Genomic DNA, 17845 nt, shown 5'->3' on the forward strand with positions numbered 1-17845 from the left:
TTTTTAATATCAAAGCATCCCCCAAAGACATTGACATCTGGGAAACAGGCAATTTTAGGGGTCCACAGAAATTACGATTACAAATGGGGACCTAAATTTGCCTCTAATTCCGGCAGTGACAGAGATGTTACCTTGTTATTATTGGATTGGGATATCAATCATGACATCAATCAACAACAAAAACAACATGCATGCAGGACAGGTTTCTATTAACAATATTTCATAGAATATAATGAAAAGTTGGTAGATATTGCAAAATAAATTGAAATACAATTCATATATGCGTTTGTGGGAATATAGTTATGCGTGTTTTGAATTGCAGAAATTAACCAATCAAGTGACTGTCTGATAATGTGACAGACCACTAATTGTAATGTTGCTGTGTTGCACCTAATGTTTATCATCAGAGTAAATATAGATTGATTCTCTATGTTGAAACATATTGGTTTCAAGGCAGTTTTCTCTAAGCTATGCATTTAAATGTAATCACATTTACATGATTGCCTGAGCCGAATGTGATTCTCATTATCCATGTTCCTTCTAGTGATCACACTACATGTTGGAAGGTAGTATTTTTTAAATGGTTTTTAACATATTTTTTCCAAAGTAATTTTGCTGACTTTTTTCGTTCCATTTGTTTCCAGCTCCACTCAGACGTTGATGCTGGGGATGGCAATTGCAAGTACATTCTCTCAGGGGAGGGTGCAGGCACCATTTTTGTCATTGATGACAAGACAGGCAACATCCATGCCACCAAGACCCTGGACAGGGAAGAGCAGGCCCAGTACACCCTCACAGCCCAGGCTGTGGACAGGGCCACCAACAAGCCTCTGGAGCCTCCGTCTGAGTTCATAGTCAAGGTCCAGGACATCAATGACAACCCACCTGAGTTCCTACATGGGCCATACTATGCCAGGGTGCCTGAAATGTCCAACGTCGGTGAGTCTGGCTGGGGAATGGACCGTGAAGGATTCTCTACCCTCTGTCTAATTCTCCCTTCCTCAGACTGTTTACCAGTGAACAGCTTGTTTCCCATGCATTATTCAAAATTACTGTAATCTGACCGGGGGAGGCAAAGTTGGAAGCGTTGCTGTTGTTGTTGCGGCTCTGCAATTTCCCTCTTCCTTGTGAAGGTTTTTTTTGCGTGAGTGTGTGTGTGTGGGGGATCACACCATGTAATACAACATCCTTAATGCTGGCCTGTCAGAGTAACAATCTATTTCCCTGCGATTCCACCAGCTGACAACCCAAATGGTGCTTCTGGGGCTCAGACTCGGCAGTCTAGACCAGCCCAGCTTCAAATATGTTCAGAAACCACTGTGATGGCAAATTAATTTAAAATACTGGCGAAACATCTAGGCTTTGTGTGAATCCCAAAACCATGAGCACTTAAGGACATTATAACCATGGGAGGGATGCTGACTGCACCACATTTTCGGTTAAGAATAAGCAATTTCTAGAAAGGCAAACACTTCCAACATCAGGTATATAGCAGGAATTTCATTTTAGAAACATAGTATTGGCTCAAGCTAAATGCCATAATGATTTTCTTATTGCAAGTATTATGTTGGGTAAATGGTATTGAAAATAATAACACCTGCTGTTCTTGTGTCGTCCAGGTACCTCAGTGATGCAGGTAACAGCCACAGATGCTGATGATCCCACCTATGGGAATAGTGCCAGACTGGTGTACAGCATTCTCCAGGGCCAGCCCTACTTCTCAGTGGAACCACAAACAGGTACCCAACCTCTCTGTCCCACCTTGTTTCATATATATATATATATATATATATATATATATATATATCCCCCTTGACATTTTTTCCTATTTTGTTGCCTTACAACCTGGAATTAAAATAGATCTTGGGAGGGGTTTGTATCATTTGATTAACACAACATGTCTACTACTTTGAAGATGCCAAATATTCAGTATTGTGAAACAAACAAGAAATAAGACAAAAAACAGAAAACTTGACACCTGCAAGTCTCTTTGGGTGTGTCTCTATAAACTTGGCACATCTAGCCACTGGGATTTTTGCCCATTCCTCAAGGCAAAACTGCTCCAGCTCATTCAAGTTGGATGGGTTCCGCTGGCGTACAGCAATCTTTAAGTTATACCACAGATTCTCAATTGTATTGAGGTCTGGGCTTTGACTAGGCCATTCCAAGACATTTAAATATTTCCCCTTAAAGCACTTGAGTGTTGCTTTAGTTTAGGGTAATTGTCCTGCTGGAAGGTGAACCTCCGTCCCAGTCTCAAACCTTTGGAAGACTGAAACAGGTTTCCCTCAGCAATTTCCCTGTATTTAGCGCCATCCATCATTCCTTCAGTTCTGACCAGTTCCCTAGTCCCTTCTGATGAAAAACATTCCCACAGCATGATGCTGCCACCACCATGCTTCACTGTGGTGTTGGGTTTGTGTTGGTATGGTGTTCCAGGGGTGATGAGAGGTGTTGAGTTTGTGCCAGACATAGCGTTTTTCTTGATGTCCAAAATGCTACATTTCTGTCTCATCTGACCAGAGTACCTTCTTCCATATGTTTGGGAGTCTCCCACATACCTTTTGGTGAACACCAAACGTGTTTGCTTATTTTTTATTTAACCTCTAGTGACGAGCAATCCCGTATCCGGGAGCGTAATCATAGCCTCAAGCACATTACCATAACGCAACGTTTCCTATTTATGAAAATCGCAAATGAAATGAAATAAATATATTGAAACACAAGCTTAGCCTTTTCTTAACAACACTGTCATCTCAGATTTTTTAAATATGCTATTCAACCAAAGCTACCCAAGCATTTGTGTAAGAGTATTGATAGCCTAGCATAGCATTAAGCCTAGCATTCAGCAGGCAACATTTTCACAAAAACAAGAAAAGCATTCAAATAAAATAATTTACCTTTGAAGAACTTCGGATGTTTTCAATGACGAGACTCTTAGTTAGATAGCAAATGTTCATTTTTTCCAAAAATATTATTTGTGTAGACGAAATAGCTCCGTTTTGTTCATCACGTTTGGCTAAGAAAAATACCGGAAAATGCAGTCACTTACAACGCCAAACTTTTTTCCAAATTAGCTCCATAATATCGACAGGAACATGGCAAACGTTGTTTAGAATCAATCCTCAAGGTGTTTTTCACATATCTATTCGATAATCTATCAGTGGTGGCAGTTGGCTTCTCATCAGAAGAAAAATTCTGCAGCTGGAGATTACGCAATAATTGCAATGGAGGACACCAAGCGACCACCTGGTAGATGTAGTCTCTTATGGTCAATCTTCCAATGATATGCCTACAAATACGTCACAATGCTGTAGACACCTTGGGGAAAACGTGGAAAACGTAAGCTGACTCCTAGCTCCTTCACAGCCATATAGAGTCATTGGAATGAGGCGGTTTAAAAAAATGCGGCACTTCCTGATTGGATTTTTTTCTGGGTTTCGCCTGTAACATCAGTTCTGTGGCACGCACAGACAATATCTTTGCAGTTTTGGAAACGTCAGAGTGTTTTCTTTCCAAAGCTGTCAATTATATGCATAGTCGAGCATCTTTTCATGGCAAAATATCTTGTTTAAAACAGGAACGTTTTTCATCCAAAAATTAAAAGAGCGCCCCCTATATCGAAGAAGTTAAGCAATGTATTTTTTCTGGCACTCTTCCATAAAGCCCAGCTCTGTGGCATGTATGGCTTAAAGTGGTCCTATGGACAGATACTCCAATCTCCGCTGTGGAGCTTAGCAGCTCCTTGAGGATTATCTTTCGTCGCTTTGTTGCCTCTCTGATTAATACCCTCCTTGCCTGGTCCATGAGTTTTGGTGGGCGGCCCTCTCTTGGCAGGTTTGTTGTGGTGCCATATTCTTTCCATTTTTAAAAAAAAAAAAATATATATATATGGATTTAATGGTGCTTCTTGGGATGTTCAACGTTTCTGATATTTCTTTATAACCCAACCCTGATCTGTACTTCTCCACAACTTTATTCCTGACCTGTTTGGAGAGCTCCTTGGTCTTCATGGTGCCACTTGCTTGGTGGTGCCCCTTGCTTAGTTGTGTTGCAGACTCTGGGATATTTCAGAACAGGTGTATATATACTGAGATCATGTGACAGATTGTGACAGATTATGTGACTTCTGAAGGTAATTGGTTGCACCAGATCTTATTTTGTATATTGTAATTACTTCGCCACCATGGCCTATTTTTTGAATACTTTTGAAGGCACTATATATATACATATTGTATGCCTTGTATCAAAACTGTTATGTATTTAAATGTATCTTATGATAATCTGTCAATTCTCACAATTTGTATACGTGCCAAGTGAGTGTTGAGGATTAGTCCTGTCGTGCTTTGGGATTTCTCCAAGGCAAAGTCTGAGTGTACCTGTCCTTTGCCAAACAGAATTAACTCACGGCCAGATTAGGCAAGCAATATCCTGGTGGAACTCTAAGCATCCTGGGAGCCAAAGTACCCCCAGCCAAACAGGGAGATCTCAGAGCGAGAGAGAGATCGGAGAGAGAAAATCCTGCTAATAAACCAAAGCTGGATATTTCACTGGATCATGTCCAATGCTCACATTTATAATTTGTTTTTGGCTTATCTGCATTTCATGCACAGGCTCATCTAAATATCACCAGAGAACAACCATCCCCATCATATTCTCCTGTGATGTGAGAAGTGCCAGTTTCCTCACAGAAACATAATTAAATAAACAACTGGCTTAAAAAAACAGTTCCTCACTGCTGTTCTGAGCAGTGTTCTGCAGTTTCTATTGAAATACGCCACTTCTTTTTCCCTTTTACATATCACAGTAATTACCCCAATATTAGAAAAGGAGCCCGATGAATGAGATGGCAATGTGATCTCACGTGTCAGTGATGACCAATCATGCCCTGCTCCTCCCAATAGGCCTTGCATGGTAGTAAGCTGCTGAAAGGTCACAGGCAGGTCCCTCTTGAATTAAAGCCATTTTCCTCCTCTCCTGTCCCCAGGGATAATCCGGACTGCTCTGCCCAACATGGACAGGGAAGCTCGGCAGGAATATGACGTTGTCATCCAAGCAAAGGACATGGGGGGACACATGGGGGGATTGTCAGGGACAACAGAAGTGAAAATCACCTTGACGGACGTCAACGACAACCCACCCAAGTTCCCTCAGAGTAAGTGAAGAGTCATGTCTTTCACTTTTTCTATGTTTTTAAAATTTATTTTCGGTTTTCTAAAGCTAACTTAATCCCTGAGATGGTCTTTCTTCCCGTCGTCACTGTCCCTCTCTGCTGAGGTAAGAGCAGCATCATCCACGGGGGACAGGTCTGCTTTAAGCCAGTCTAGCGCTCTCTGAGCTCCTCAAGCCTCAACACTTCAAAATATGGATGGCTGATGGCCCCAGAGGCCATGCAACACGCAGTTTGTATAGGGTATAGATGTTAAAGGGGGGGGTATTAAAACTTAATTATTAAACAGTTTCATTGCGCTCATAGGAGCTGTGATGACAGCAAGTATCTTAAGCGCGATAACAGTATGTCAGTATTTCTGTTCGACGGAGAGGGGGAATGGAGGGGAATTCTAAACCGCGAGCTAAACACAGATTTACGTCTCATATAGTAGAAATGGTCCACATCAATTTCCCCCTACTTCTTGAGAGCAGAGCCTGAAGATTTGTCCCAGAGAGCTCCCAATCTTTCCCCTACTATCAGCACTGAGGCTCGGATGTATCCCTGCTAACAGCGACTCTTGGATGGAAAATTAGCATATTAGCATACATATTTGGGGTAAACTAGTCCTGGGTGGGGTGAGAAACTTCTAAAACTGAGTCAGTGGGCTGACTCAACCACGTGCAATAATGTAAACTCTTTCCCAGATGATGAAAACTGGAACATTGTTCAATAAGTAATGACATACTTTTTGAGATGACATTCACATCAGTATTGTCACGTTTCAACCTCTGATATTATGTTAATATTTATTTCCAGCTCTCATGGTCAGAGACAGTTTTAGACTGGGTGGATTCAGTAACTTTCTCACGAAAAGATCCCTTATGTTTTTTATGTAGTCTGATTGAAGTAGCAGCCCTTTATATGATTAGGCCTTTTTTTTAAAGGCTCCTTCCCATGTCAGCGTTATTTTTAAATGCAGCTGAAGTGTTTGGCTCTGAACATTTCAATAGGAGGAGCAGACAGGGCGGAGAGGGCATATGGCCCTACTGCTCTGCCTCGGCCAATGGCAGGTGTATGCACCCCTGTAGACACACACACTCACACACATGCAAATACAAACACAAAACACTGTCTGCTCATGGGCTGTGGCCCTCAGGTGCTGGCCAGCTGAATCTCCACAGGTATCTCTTGCGTTCCATTTATATCTCTCTCTCTCTCGCTCTAATCTCTTTAATTAGGTGTAAATGCAGAACAGGTAAAGATACAATGTCTTTCAAAGATGGACCACACCATTAATTCATTTCAACAGTAAAACGCTGTAGAATGAACAGTAAAATACCATAAATGTGTTTTACAGCATTAAAAGCAAATGGAAACACTAGGCTTTAGAACACCAGCTAATAGTAACTGTAAATCGCCATATTGGTATTGTTGCATCATCAGTAGGAGAGTTTAGGAATTTGTGAATTTACTGAGACCATGACCTCAGCGTATATTAATGAGCATAATTTGCTGGTGTCAAACCATATATGAAAACATTATACACATTTTGAAAGCTGAAAAACAGCCCTTTCAACTGATATGGCATGTGATAGCACCACATCAATCAACTGGCAATCAGTCAAGAAAAGAACACCTGTGAAAATGTGTATCTTAAATGTTTTTTTCCCCTCAAACAACTGCCATTGAAAACAGAGAAAATCTTAGAGCATATTTAGTGTTCTTTATTTTGTAAGGATTGATAATCTGAAATCGGAATAATACCTTTTACAGTGATTGAGTTACAGCCTTTTTAGTGAACAGTGGTATTTTTCTAGAATTCTATGGAATGTTCCATGACCAGACAATTCCTAACCTGGATAGTATTTTAAACACATACAGTGAGCTCCAAAAGGTATTGGGACAGTGAAAATGCTTTTGTTGTTTTGACTCTGTACTCCAGCACTTTGTATTTTGACTGGTCCACTGTGACAAAGCTCTTAAAAGAAAAGGCTTATACCAAACAAATGTCAATCATAATAAGTGTTATGAACAAAACATTTCCCCTGTCTCAATACTTTTGGAGCTCACTGTATATGCACCAAAATATATTACAAAGGGCATTTAGTCTTACATTTGATAAGGAAAGACATTATTGAAGGAATACGGTTAGGGGAATACATTGTCTCAATCAAACCTGAAAACAACAAGTGCAAGTTACATCATGCTATCAAAACCATAACAGTAGTTGAAATTTTACAACTTCAACTTCTTCTAACATACATTACACAAGCCTATAGCCGAATACAGGAAGAGTCCGAATTAAAGGCATGCAAGAGAAGGGAATCGACCAGTGACAATCTGAGCTACTGGTAGACTAGGAGCCTCTTTACTAGTATCTAGCTATGTATAGTCGGTGCATGTATCTAGCTACAGTTGAAGTCGGAAGTTTACATAAACTTAGGTTGGAATCATTAAGACTCGTTTTTCAACCACTCCACCAATTTCTTGTTAACAAACTAAAGTTTTGGAAAGTCGGTTAGGACATCTACTTTGTGCATGACACAAGTCATTTTACCAACAATTGTTTACAGACAGATCATTTCACTTATAACAATTCCAGTGGGACAGAAGTTTACATACACTAAGTTGACTGTGCCTTCAAACAGCATGGAAAACTCCAGAAAATGATATCATGGCTTTAGAAGCTTCTGATAGGCTAATTGACATCATTTGAGTCAATTGGAGGTGTACAAGACAAGACGACCTCAGAAAAAAATCCGATTTTTTTTTTGTAGACCTCCACAAGTCTGGTTCATCCTTGGGAGCAATTCCCAAACGTCTGAAGGTACCACGTTCATCTGTACAAACAATAGTAGGCAAGTATAAACACCATGGGACCATGCAGCCATCATACTGCTCAGGAAGAAGATGTGTTCTGTTTCCTAGAGATGAACTTACTTTGGTGCATAAGTGCAAATCAATTCCAGAACTACAGCAAAGGACCTTGTGAAGATGCTGGAGGAAACAGGTACAAAAGTGTCTATATCCACAGTAAAACGAGTCCTATATCGACATAACCTGAAAGGCCGCTCAGCAAGGAAGAAGCCACTGCTCCAAAACCGCCATAAAAAAGCCAGACTAGTCAGTTTGCAACTGCACATGGGGACAAAGATCGTACTTTTTGGAGAAATATCCTCTGGTCTGATGAAAAAAAAAAATAGAACTGTTTGGCCATAATGACCATCGTTATGTTTGGAGGAAAAAGGGGGAGGCTTGCAAGCCGAAGAACACCATCCCAACCGTGAAGCACGAGGGTGGCAGCATCATGTTGTGGGGGTGCTTTGCTGCAGGAGGGACTGGTGCACTTCACAAAATAGATGGCATCATGAGGTAGAAAATTATGTGGATATATTGAAGCAACATCTCAAGACATCAGTTATGAAGTTAAAGTTTGGTTGCAAATGGGTCTTCCAAATGGACTATGACACCAAGCATACTTCCAAAGTTGTGGTAAAATGGCTTATGGACAACAAAGTCAAGGTATTGGAGTGGCCATCACAAAGCCCTGACCTCAATCCTATAAAAAAATTGTGGGCAGAACTGAAAAAGCATGTGTGAACAAGGAGGCCTACACACCTGACTCAGTTACACCAGTTCTGTCAGGAGGAATGGGACAAAATTCACCCAACTTATTGTGGGAGGCTTGTGGAAGGCTACCCGAAACGTTTGACCCAAGTTAAACAATTTAAAGGCAATGCTATCAAATACTAACTGAGTGTATGTCAACTTCTGACCCACTGGGAATGTGATGAAAGAAATAAAAGCTGAAATAAATCATTCTCTCTACTATTATTCTGACAGTTCACATTCTTAAAATAAAGTGGTGATCCTAACTGACCTAAGACAGGGAATTTTTACTAGGAATAAATGTCAGAGAACTGAGTTTAAATTTGGCTACGGTGTATGTAAACTTCCGACTTCACCTGTATATACAGCTGCTCCCACAGTGACAAAGATAGGCAGGGGCTTATTTAAAACAAGATTACATGAATGTCGTGAAAAGTTGGGTGAATGGTATTCTGTACCTCGGAGTAAGTCAAACCAGGCATCGGGCGTCGACTACAAGTGTGAATGATATTTTCTTAGTTGTAACCGTTTCTATTGTTTCTCCCCACAGGTGTATACTCCATGTCAGTTTCAGAGGACAAGGTTTCGGGTGAGGAGGTGGGCCGTCTGAAGGCTAAAGATCCAGACCTGGGCGAGAATGGACTTGTGTCATATCGTTTCATCGAGGGCGATGGGATGACTGTGTTTGAGATTACCACCGACACTGACACCCGCGAGGGTGTCATCAAACTGAGAAAGGTGAAAAGGGAGTGAAGGCGATTTACTATTCCACAAACATTGTGGAGGAATGAAGGGAATGTTGTGAGACAGTGTATAGGGTCGTCTGCATTGAATCGCCTTTTTTGCTACTGCCCTTTCACTAACGTGCTGAGGACTAAAATGCTAGCCTCAATACTTGACATTTCTTGACACACCTGTGTGTGTCTGTGCGTGTTTGAATGTGTAAAGCTGGCTATATGCAATTTATGTGTGGTAGAGAGAGAAAGAGGGGGAGAAAGAGAGTGTGAGACTGAAGCACACACCGAGCAGTGGCGAGAGAGAGTGATTTTTCACTGTTCCACTCTGTGATTGCAATGACACCGCTTCAGTTTCTTATTACGAGCATTGACTTTCATGGCTGGTTCTCTGGGAGAGGAATCTCATCTAGGCAGTCCGACTGTGGGTCGGCTGCTAGCGTGGAGCTGCAGCTCTGCTGTGCTCCGGGGCTGGGATTATGCCGACATTTACCGACCTGGAGAGGTCAGCCTTGCACTGCACTGCACCGTGCCTGGGCTGCCTCTAGGTACTCACTGGCACCACTGCGCCTGGAGCTGCCTGCCATGGTTAGGCTTAGCCGGGCCTCCAGAGGGGAGAGGGAGAGAGAGGCGCTGCTTCCCTCCCTAGTCCCTACGCAGCAGCAGCAGCCTAGACGGAGCATTGCCACCTGGTGGTGCTTTATTATTTAAAATCCCTCAACTGTCTTTCACAGCACAAGCTCCCTCACACTCAGATCAGCAGCAATCTCACTCACGGTCCTCTCTACTCCTCTCCAAAAGTAACACAACTCCGAGAGGAAGGCCTTTGCATTCTCAAGGGTTTACGCAAGCTGGGTAATTTTGGCAGTTCTGTGGAGTGTGAGTACCGGTGTGTGTCGTCTATGTGCTGAAAAATGGCACTGTTCTATTAATCATGGCTGCGGATTATACCAGGTAAGCCACGACAGCGGCCATTGAAATGTGTGAAATGGGCATGTAAACAACTTCCTCTATGGCCGCATGAACCCAAGTGGGATCAGACTTCGCTGCTCAGTGCATATCCCCCTCATTTCCATAACAGAGAGGTGCAACAATAATGAGTCTTATGAACGTTGGGTAATAGAAATTGTAGCTGGGGAAAGTGGAAGAATTGAATCAGGGGAAATAATGGTTTGACGCTGAGTAGGGAGGGGGGGGGGGGTTGGTTGTAATTCTTAACAGTGTTTGGCTATCTCAAATTCCAGGACCCAGGTCCCCAAATGAGACCATTCTGTCTGCTGATTAGGCTGGGTGTGGTGTGTGTGGAGGTGGAGGAGGGGGAGGAGGGGGGGACTATACAGCGTGCCGACAACAATCAGTTTGATGCAGCCCTGCTCTTCTCAATAACATAATGCCTCCACAATACACCTCTTGGGAAATCATCACCTTTTGCTCTTCAAAACATGTTGAAAATTAAAGTTGAAATGACTGACGGAATTGCCAGAGTTTTAATCAAGTATTCTGTTTCAACTGCGGGCTACCAGGCGCAGGCTGAATGCTAAGAGGAAGTCTGGCATTATTGTGAATATTATCTATCGCTGATTAGTTTCAGCAGCAAATTATTAAGTGCCAAAATAAAAGAACAGAGAGAGAGAGATAGCGAGACGGGGGAGGGTTGAGAGGAGGGAGACAGAAAGAAATGGAGATGGGGGAGAAAGAGAGCAGAGAGAGAGATAAAGGGGGGGGTGAGACAGAGAGCAAGGGGACCACAGCTTCAGGAGACAACGTCAGTGAGGAACATTCACCGACCTGTTAAAGGAAAGAACTGGGTCATGGCAGTTCCTACCACTGACCGCTTCATTAAAGACATGCAAAAAAAATACTGAAGGATGAACAAAAAAACTGAGATAGGAAAACAACTTCACATCAATCACCACACAGGCAGAGAGAGAGAGATAAAGTGTGTGTTTGTTTGTGTGTGTGCATCCTGGTATGGCGCCCCCTCAACTCCGGTCGGGACTTTAAAGTCTCACTCGGTAATTTATGCGAGTGATGTGAGACAGGGTAATAAGAAAACATGCAGATGTGTGAAAGCAGTAGGAGGGTGTAGAGGGATAAGGGTTGTTCACACTAAATGGCCATTAACTATGTTTGTGCATAATTGATTTGAGAGTGTCTTTCCATTTTCTTGCAAGTAAATGAACTGGTGGTGATTTGAGGCTATGACTTAGATAAGGCATTAAACTGAAACAAGGGTCATCTTAGGTAGAAGGACTGAGCAAAGAATGTCTTGGTGTTGTCTCATGCTGACGTTGTCCACAACCACTGTCTTATTTTGCAACAGCACCCTCTAGCTAGCATCTCAACTCCATACTGATTTGACCCTCTTAGAAAAAAGGCATCCCAAATAGGTTCTTCGGCTGTCCCGGTAGGATAAACATTTTTGGTTCTAGGTAGAACCCTCTTTGGTTCCAGGCAGAACCCTTTTGCAGAAGAAAGGGTTCTACATAGAACCTAAAATGGTTCTACCTGTAACCAAAATGGTTCTACCTGCAACCAAAAAGGGTTCTTTGAAGGGTTCTCCTATGGGGACAACCGAAGAACCCTCTAAGGTTCTAGATAGCAGTGTACAGCTACAGTAAATACTTTTTTATGATGCAGTAATTGTATTATAGAAAGAATTACGTTTACGACAACCTTCTCATTTTTGTCCCAAGATATTAATGATGATATAGTTTGAATGTATTATTGCTAAATCCACTCTGCTCCCTCTTTCCAGCCTGTGGACTTTGAGACTAAGAGAGCATACACCCTGAGAGTAGAGGCATCCAATACACACGTGGACCCCCGCTTCATCGCCTGGGGACCCTACAAAGACACAGCCACGGTTAAGGTTATGGTGGAGGACGCAGACGAGCCGCCTGCTTTCCTGGCAACTAGCTACAGCTTCGAGGTGGAGGAGAATGCCCACGATGGGACCGTGGTGGGCCGTGTACACGCTAAAGACACAGACGTGGCTAACAACCCTGTCAGGTAGGCTACTTGGAACACTCTCCGTCACTCTCTCTGTTACTCATTTGTGTTTGTTTTTAGCGCCGCTGTCAACCCCACCCAGACCCATTGTGTTATAATACATCCTTGCTGTTTTAAATTGCCAATGTTATGTTGATACGTAGATGATTTCAGTTTCAAAGGCCTCGTCTTGTCAACATAAAATAGTGCAGGGCCCTACTCAATCAGTAAACAAAAGAAATAGCCTATATTATTTCCTGCTCTGCGGGAGCAAATATTTAAAGGAACATGCCGTTTCTTTGTTGTAACTATAAACATTGTTCCATTGAATACATTCATCCAAATAATGCAAACGTGCATTCCTACAGCACAATGATAATTAGGCTTTTGATTTATCTAAGGAACCAGGCCCTAATCGAATACGTGTTTACTTATCATTACTGTTCACTGCAGGTACATGATTCCACGCTACACGGACGTGGAGCAGTTCTTCAGTGTCGGCCCGGAGGATGGCATCATCAAGACCACCAGACCGCTGGACCGGGAGACACTACCCTGGCACAACATCTCTGTCAGCGCCACTGAGATTGGTACGCCACCCTCCAATATCCACCTCGGGTTTCAAATTAGAGGGTAGCTGGAAATATCAGAGACGTCATGCCTCCCAATCCAGGAACTGTTGTGTTCCCACCCGGCTCTTATGTGGTCCTAGAGTCGCCTTCCCTCAAGATGTTTTTGAGAGAAGATTACCACAAAGTGCCTTTCAAAAACTGAAATGAGTAGCTAGAGACTACTGCAAAACATCCACATCCCCCCCCAAATCAGAAATAAACATCTTTAAGTTGCTGTTCTCCGTCTGTGTGATTCTACTCCAGATGATTATGTCTGGTTTTGAAGTATATCTGTCTCAAATATTTCCATCTCTCCTATCAGGGATAATTTGATGCATCAAAAATGTTGTCTGGAACTTTAGAGATCAAGCAGTTCTGTTATATTATGCATGACACTTGTCTGACAGCATCATTTCCAAGCATTCAACAACCTACATCATTTCTTATACAATAAATAGGTTCATACTGTGCTGTCTTCTCATTGTGTTTGCAGTGGGAGATGGTTTTGTTTTCTAGCCAGGCAATTCCCATGTATGTGCACTAAATCACTAACTTGTTTGTTATTCATTTTTGTCATTCTGCACAGGGGGACATCACCAAGATACAAAAGTACGTGTCAACATCAAAGTCAAAGATATGAATGACAACGCCCCTGAGTTTGCCACACAGAACGAAATCCTTGTGTGTGAAAATGCCTCCCCTGGCAAAGTAAGTCCAATCATTCACAATGTATATTGTACTTTTCCCCAAGTCACATTTAGAAAAGACAGATCTTTCTGCATACTAGCAACCACCATGTGCAAAAATATATTTATATTATAGTGAATATATTGAATATGTTCAGTGTTTTGGTGAACTCGGTCTGTACTAACTCCTATGTGTGTTGTTCAACTCAGCTCATAGAGACAGTCAGTGCGGTGGACAAGGATGAGATGGCCCACCGACAGTACTTCCACTTCAGCATCGCCCCAGAGGCTGTCAACAACCACAACTTCTCCCTGAAAGACAACAGAGGTGGGTGGGCTCAAACGTTCTATTTCCATCAACGAGAAGAGCGACTTCTGTTTGGTCCAGTACTCCAGTCAGTGAGATAGAACAACTCTGGGTCTTTTTCCTTCTTTATATCAAATCAGGTTTCTCTACATTTGCACTGTTTATGCATCGGAAGTGATTCAGCAGATCTTTGTAGACTGAAGTTGGATTTGAAGCTAGATCCCATAGAGCTCCCCACTTATTCATTACCATGGGTGTCTCTCTGGCATCCTAGCCTCTACATCGGTGAACTGCTGCGTAGGAGACTGAGCCTGTTGGATCAGTTTGCGGAGCTTGTGATTGCATTAGTTATCCCTACATCACACTCTGTCTGATCAGCCAGGGGTGGAGAAGTGAGAGAGAGCGAGAGAGAGAGAGCACCTTTCCTTCTGCCTGCCGTGTTTGGGGGCCTGCCTGGCTGGTGACTCATCCCAGCTGTCCTTAAGCTCAAAGCCCTTTCCAGTCTGCCAGTCACAGTGATGGAGCGGCTGGTTAGGCGATCCTGGTCAGAAAGAGTACCTGTTACATTCCATTTCAACAGATGAAGCACAGTGGTATTTATCCCCAGAGGATGCCATCTCTCATCAGAGGAGAATTACTCAACATGGGAATAGCATTCATCAACCTTGTTGATAAACTCTCGGATTAAAGATAATGAGAAGCAAAAGTTAATCACAGAGTGTTGACTCCATAAAAATGCTTGATTAGACTTGCTTATATCCATAGAGATTGCTCAGGACCATGTGACAAAGCTATTGCAATAACTACGATGGAGACATTCAACAGCTGCTGCGAGTAGTTCAGTCAGCATTGCCATCTTTGAACAAGCAATTACATGACACTTCTCTTAATGACATGCATCCATCAATATTTTCATTCTATAAAAACTTAAGCTCTTTTTTTCATCGTCAGCCATCTCTTTAATACTCTTCCCGACCGTGCCGTGGTCACAAGCCACTTCCAAGCATATCTGCTTCTGTGATGGAGGAGAATGAATGAGGGGGAATGAATGTGTTAATTGCAGTTTAATGGGATCATTTAAAAAAAAGAAATCCCCAGATAAAGTCATATCAAACTGTTCCAAGCAGTGCTGCAGTGACTATACAGCAGCCAGCATGGCGAGGACTGTCTCTCTACGCGTTTGATCTGTTTTCATTTTTTTTTATATATATATATTTTTGTACCTTTATTTAACTAGGCAAGTCAGTTAATTAAGAACAAATTGTTATTTACAACGACGGTCTACAACAACATCGTAGCAACGCAACATGGTAGCAGCACAAAACATGGTACAAACATTATTGTGCACAGACAACAGCACAGAGGGCAAGAAAGTAGAGACAACAATGCATCATGCAAAGCCACCACAACTGTCAGTAAGAGTGTCTTTGAATGAAGAGATTGAGATAAAACTGTCCAGTTTGAGCGTTTGTTGCAGCTCGTTCCAGTCGCCAGCTGCAGCGAACTGAAAAGAGGAGCGACCCAGGAATGTGTGTGCTTTGGGAACCTTTAACAGAATGTGAATGTCAGAAAGGGTGTTGTATGTGGAGGATGAGGGCTGCAGTAGATATCTCACATAGGGGGGAGTGAGGCCTAAGAGGGTTTTATAAATAAGCATCAACCAGTGGGTCTTGCGACGGGAATACAGAGATGACCAGTTTATAGAGGAGTATAGAGTGCAGTGATGTGTCCTACAAGGAGCATTGGTGGCAAATCTGATGGCCGAATGGTAAAGAACATCTAGCCGCTCAAGAGCACCCTTACCTGCCGATCTATAAATTATGTCTCTGTAATCTAGCGTAGGTAGGATGGTCATCTGAATCAGGGTTAGTTTGGCACCTGGGCTGAAAGAGGAGCAATTACGATAGAAGAAACCAAGTCTAGATTTAACTTTAGCCTAGAGCTTTGATATTTGCTGAGAGAAGGACAGTGCACCGTCTAGCCATACTCCCAAGTACTTGTATGAGGTGACTACCTCAAGCTCTAAACCCTCAGAGGTAGTAGTAACACCTGTGGGGAGAGGGGCATTCTTCTTCCCAAACCAGATGACCTTTGTTTTGGAGGTGTCCAGAACAAGGTTACGGGTAGAGAAAGCTTGTTGGACACTAAAAAAGCTTTGTTTGTAGAGTTTTTCTTGCACTCTCAAAACTGCAGATGTATGAACACTTAATAAGTATCATTTTATGAAGAAAATGTTCCTTGAAAGCGGCTTCTTATGACGTGCTTCTTTCAGCCATGTTACCTTGTTTCTATAGGATAGTTAAGTTCTCATGGCTTTAGACTGTGTTCTACTTCAACCCTTAGGAGATACTCTACCAAGGCAATGATAACCTATCAGGTCGACCTATAATGAATAGAGCAGGATTCATAGAGCCCTTTCACCCTTCTGTTCTCTATGCACAATAGTTTTTGTCATGAGAAACCTTTTCCGAAAAAGCTATAGTGGGCTGAGGACACCGCTGTGAGAGAGGGAGGGAAAATGACTAAGCCACAAGCACCTAAATGAACTCACTCCATCTCTGTTCTGAGTGCGACCTTGCACGGAGTCAGGAGAGTGCACTTGGCATCCTTCCACCCTCACCCAGCCCCAAGTAAAACCAATACAGCTACCTCCACTAGAGCTTTAATTGCACTTCTAAAAGCGAATAAAATTTTCACAATATTACAATAATGTAATATCTGGAAAATCACAGCTCATTGCTTCTCCTCCCCGCAGCTATACGTCTGCCTTATGAACTCGTTGGCTAAGTAAAACTCTTCGGTTATAACTATGATCGTGTTAAGCAGTTTGTACAGTCTGTACCTGGAATACAGTGGCTTGCAAAAGTATTCACCCCCCCTTGGCATTTTTCCTATTTTGTTGCCTTACAACCTGGAATTAAAATTAATATTTTTTGGGGGGGGTTTGTATCATTTGATTTACACAACATGTCTACCACTTTGAAGATGCATAATATGTTTTATTGTGAAACAAACAACAATTTAGAAAACTTGATAATTATTCACCCCCTCAAAGTCAATACTTTGTAGAGCCACCTTTTGTAACAATTACAGCTGCAAGTCTCTTGAGGTATGTCTCTATAAGATGTCTCCCCCCCCCCCCCCCCCCTCAGAGGAGCCATTTTGAAGGACCCTCTTTACTCTGTACTTATTCTACTTCTGCTCCCCTCTTGTTCCCCACAGACAGCACAGCCAGCATATATGTGACCCGGAGGGGCTTCAGCCGGATGACCCAGGATGTCTACTTCCTTCCCATTGAGATCAACGACAACGGCAACCCTCCCATGAGCAGCACCAACACGCTGACCATTCGAGTGTGCAGCTGTGACAGTAAGGACACCATCCTGTCCTGCAACGTGGAGCCTTACATCCTGCCTGCAGGCCTCAGCACCGGAGCTCTCATCGCCATACTCGCCTGTATCGTCATTCTCCTGGGTGAGCATCAGCGCCAAAGAAAACATCAACTTGCATTCAATCTGTTGTTGATCTAATATTTAACTCATGTTTGATATTTTATACCATCTTGAGTGGTGCTTATCCTTAATGTTTTCAGAATACTTTTAAGTATTTATGGGCAGATGCTTGACAGAGTATTAATAGTGTGCGTTTTGATCATGTACACAGGCTCAATTGATTATTTAGCTTGCAATTAACACTGTTTAAAAATGTTGACAGATTCATACCACCTGTAATTCAACATTCTGTATATTTTTGCA

The 17845-nt window shown here is 42.5% G+C and overlaps 1 protein-coding gene across 2 annotated transcripts in view; it reads left to right on the forward strand.

The window, feature by feature from the left end:
• Positions 1-17845, forward strand: part of LOC109895498 (cadherin-11-like) — a 75223-nt gene that overhangs the window by 55538 nt on the left and 1840 nt on the right. For both annotated transcript variants that reach the window (XM_020489212.2, XM_031830735.1), the window contains exons 3-11: positions 645-939; positions 1620-1739; positions 4988-5155; positions 9312-9499; positions 12254-12507; positions 12940-13076; positions 13684-13805; positions 13994-14111; positions 17313-17564. In XM_020489212.2, coding sequence (XP_020344801.2) covers positions 645-939; positions 1620-1739; positions 4988-5155; positions 9312-9499; positions 12254-12507; positions 12940-13076; positions 13684-13805; positions 13994-14111; positions 17313-17564 — 1654 coding nt within the window. The remainder of the gene's footprint in view (positions 1-644; positions 940-1619; positions 1740-4987; positions 5156-9311; positions 9500-12253; positions 12508-12939; positions 13077-13683; positions 13806-13993; positions 14112-17312; positions 17565-17845) is intronic.

Source organism: Oncorhynchus kisutch, linkage group LG8, assembly GCF_002021735.2.
Source record: "Oncorhynchus kisutch isolate 150728-3 linkage group LG8, Okis_V2, whole genome shotgun sequence".
NCBI classification, from domain to species: Eukaryota; Metazoa; Chordata; class Actinopteri; order Salmoniformes; family Salmonidae; genus Oncorhynchus; species Oncorhynchus kisutch.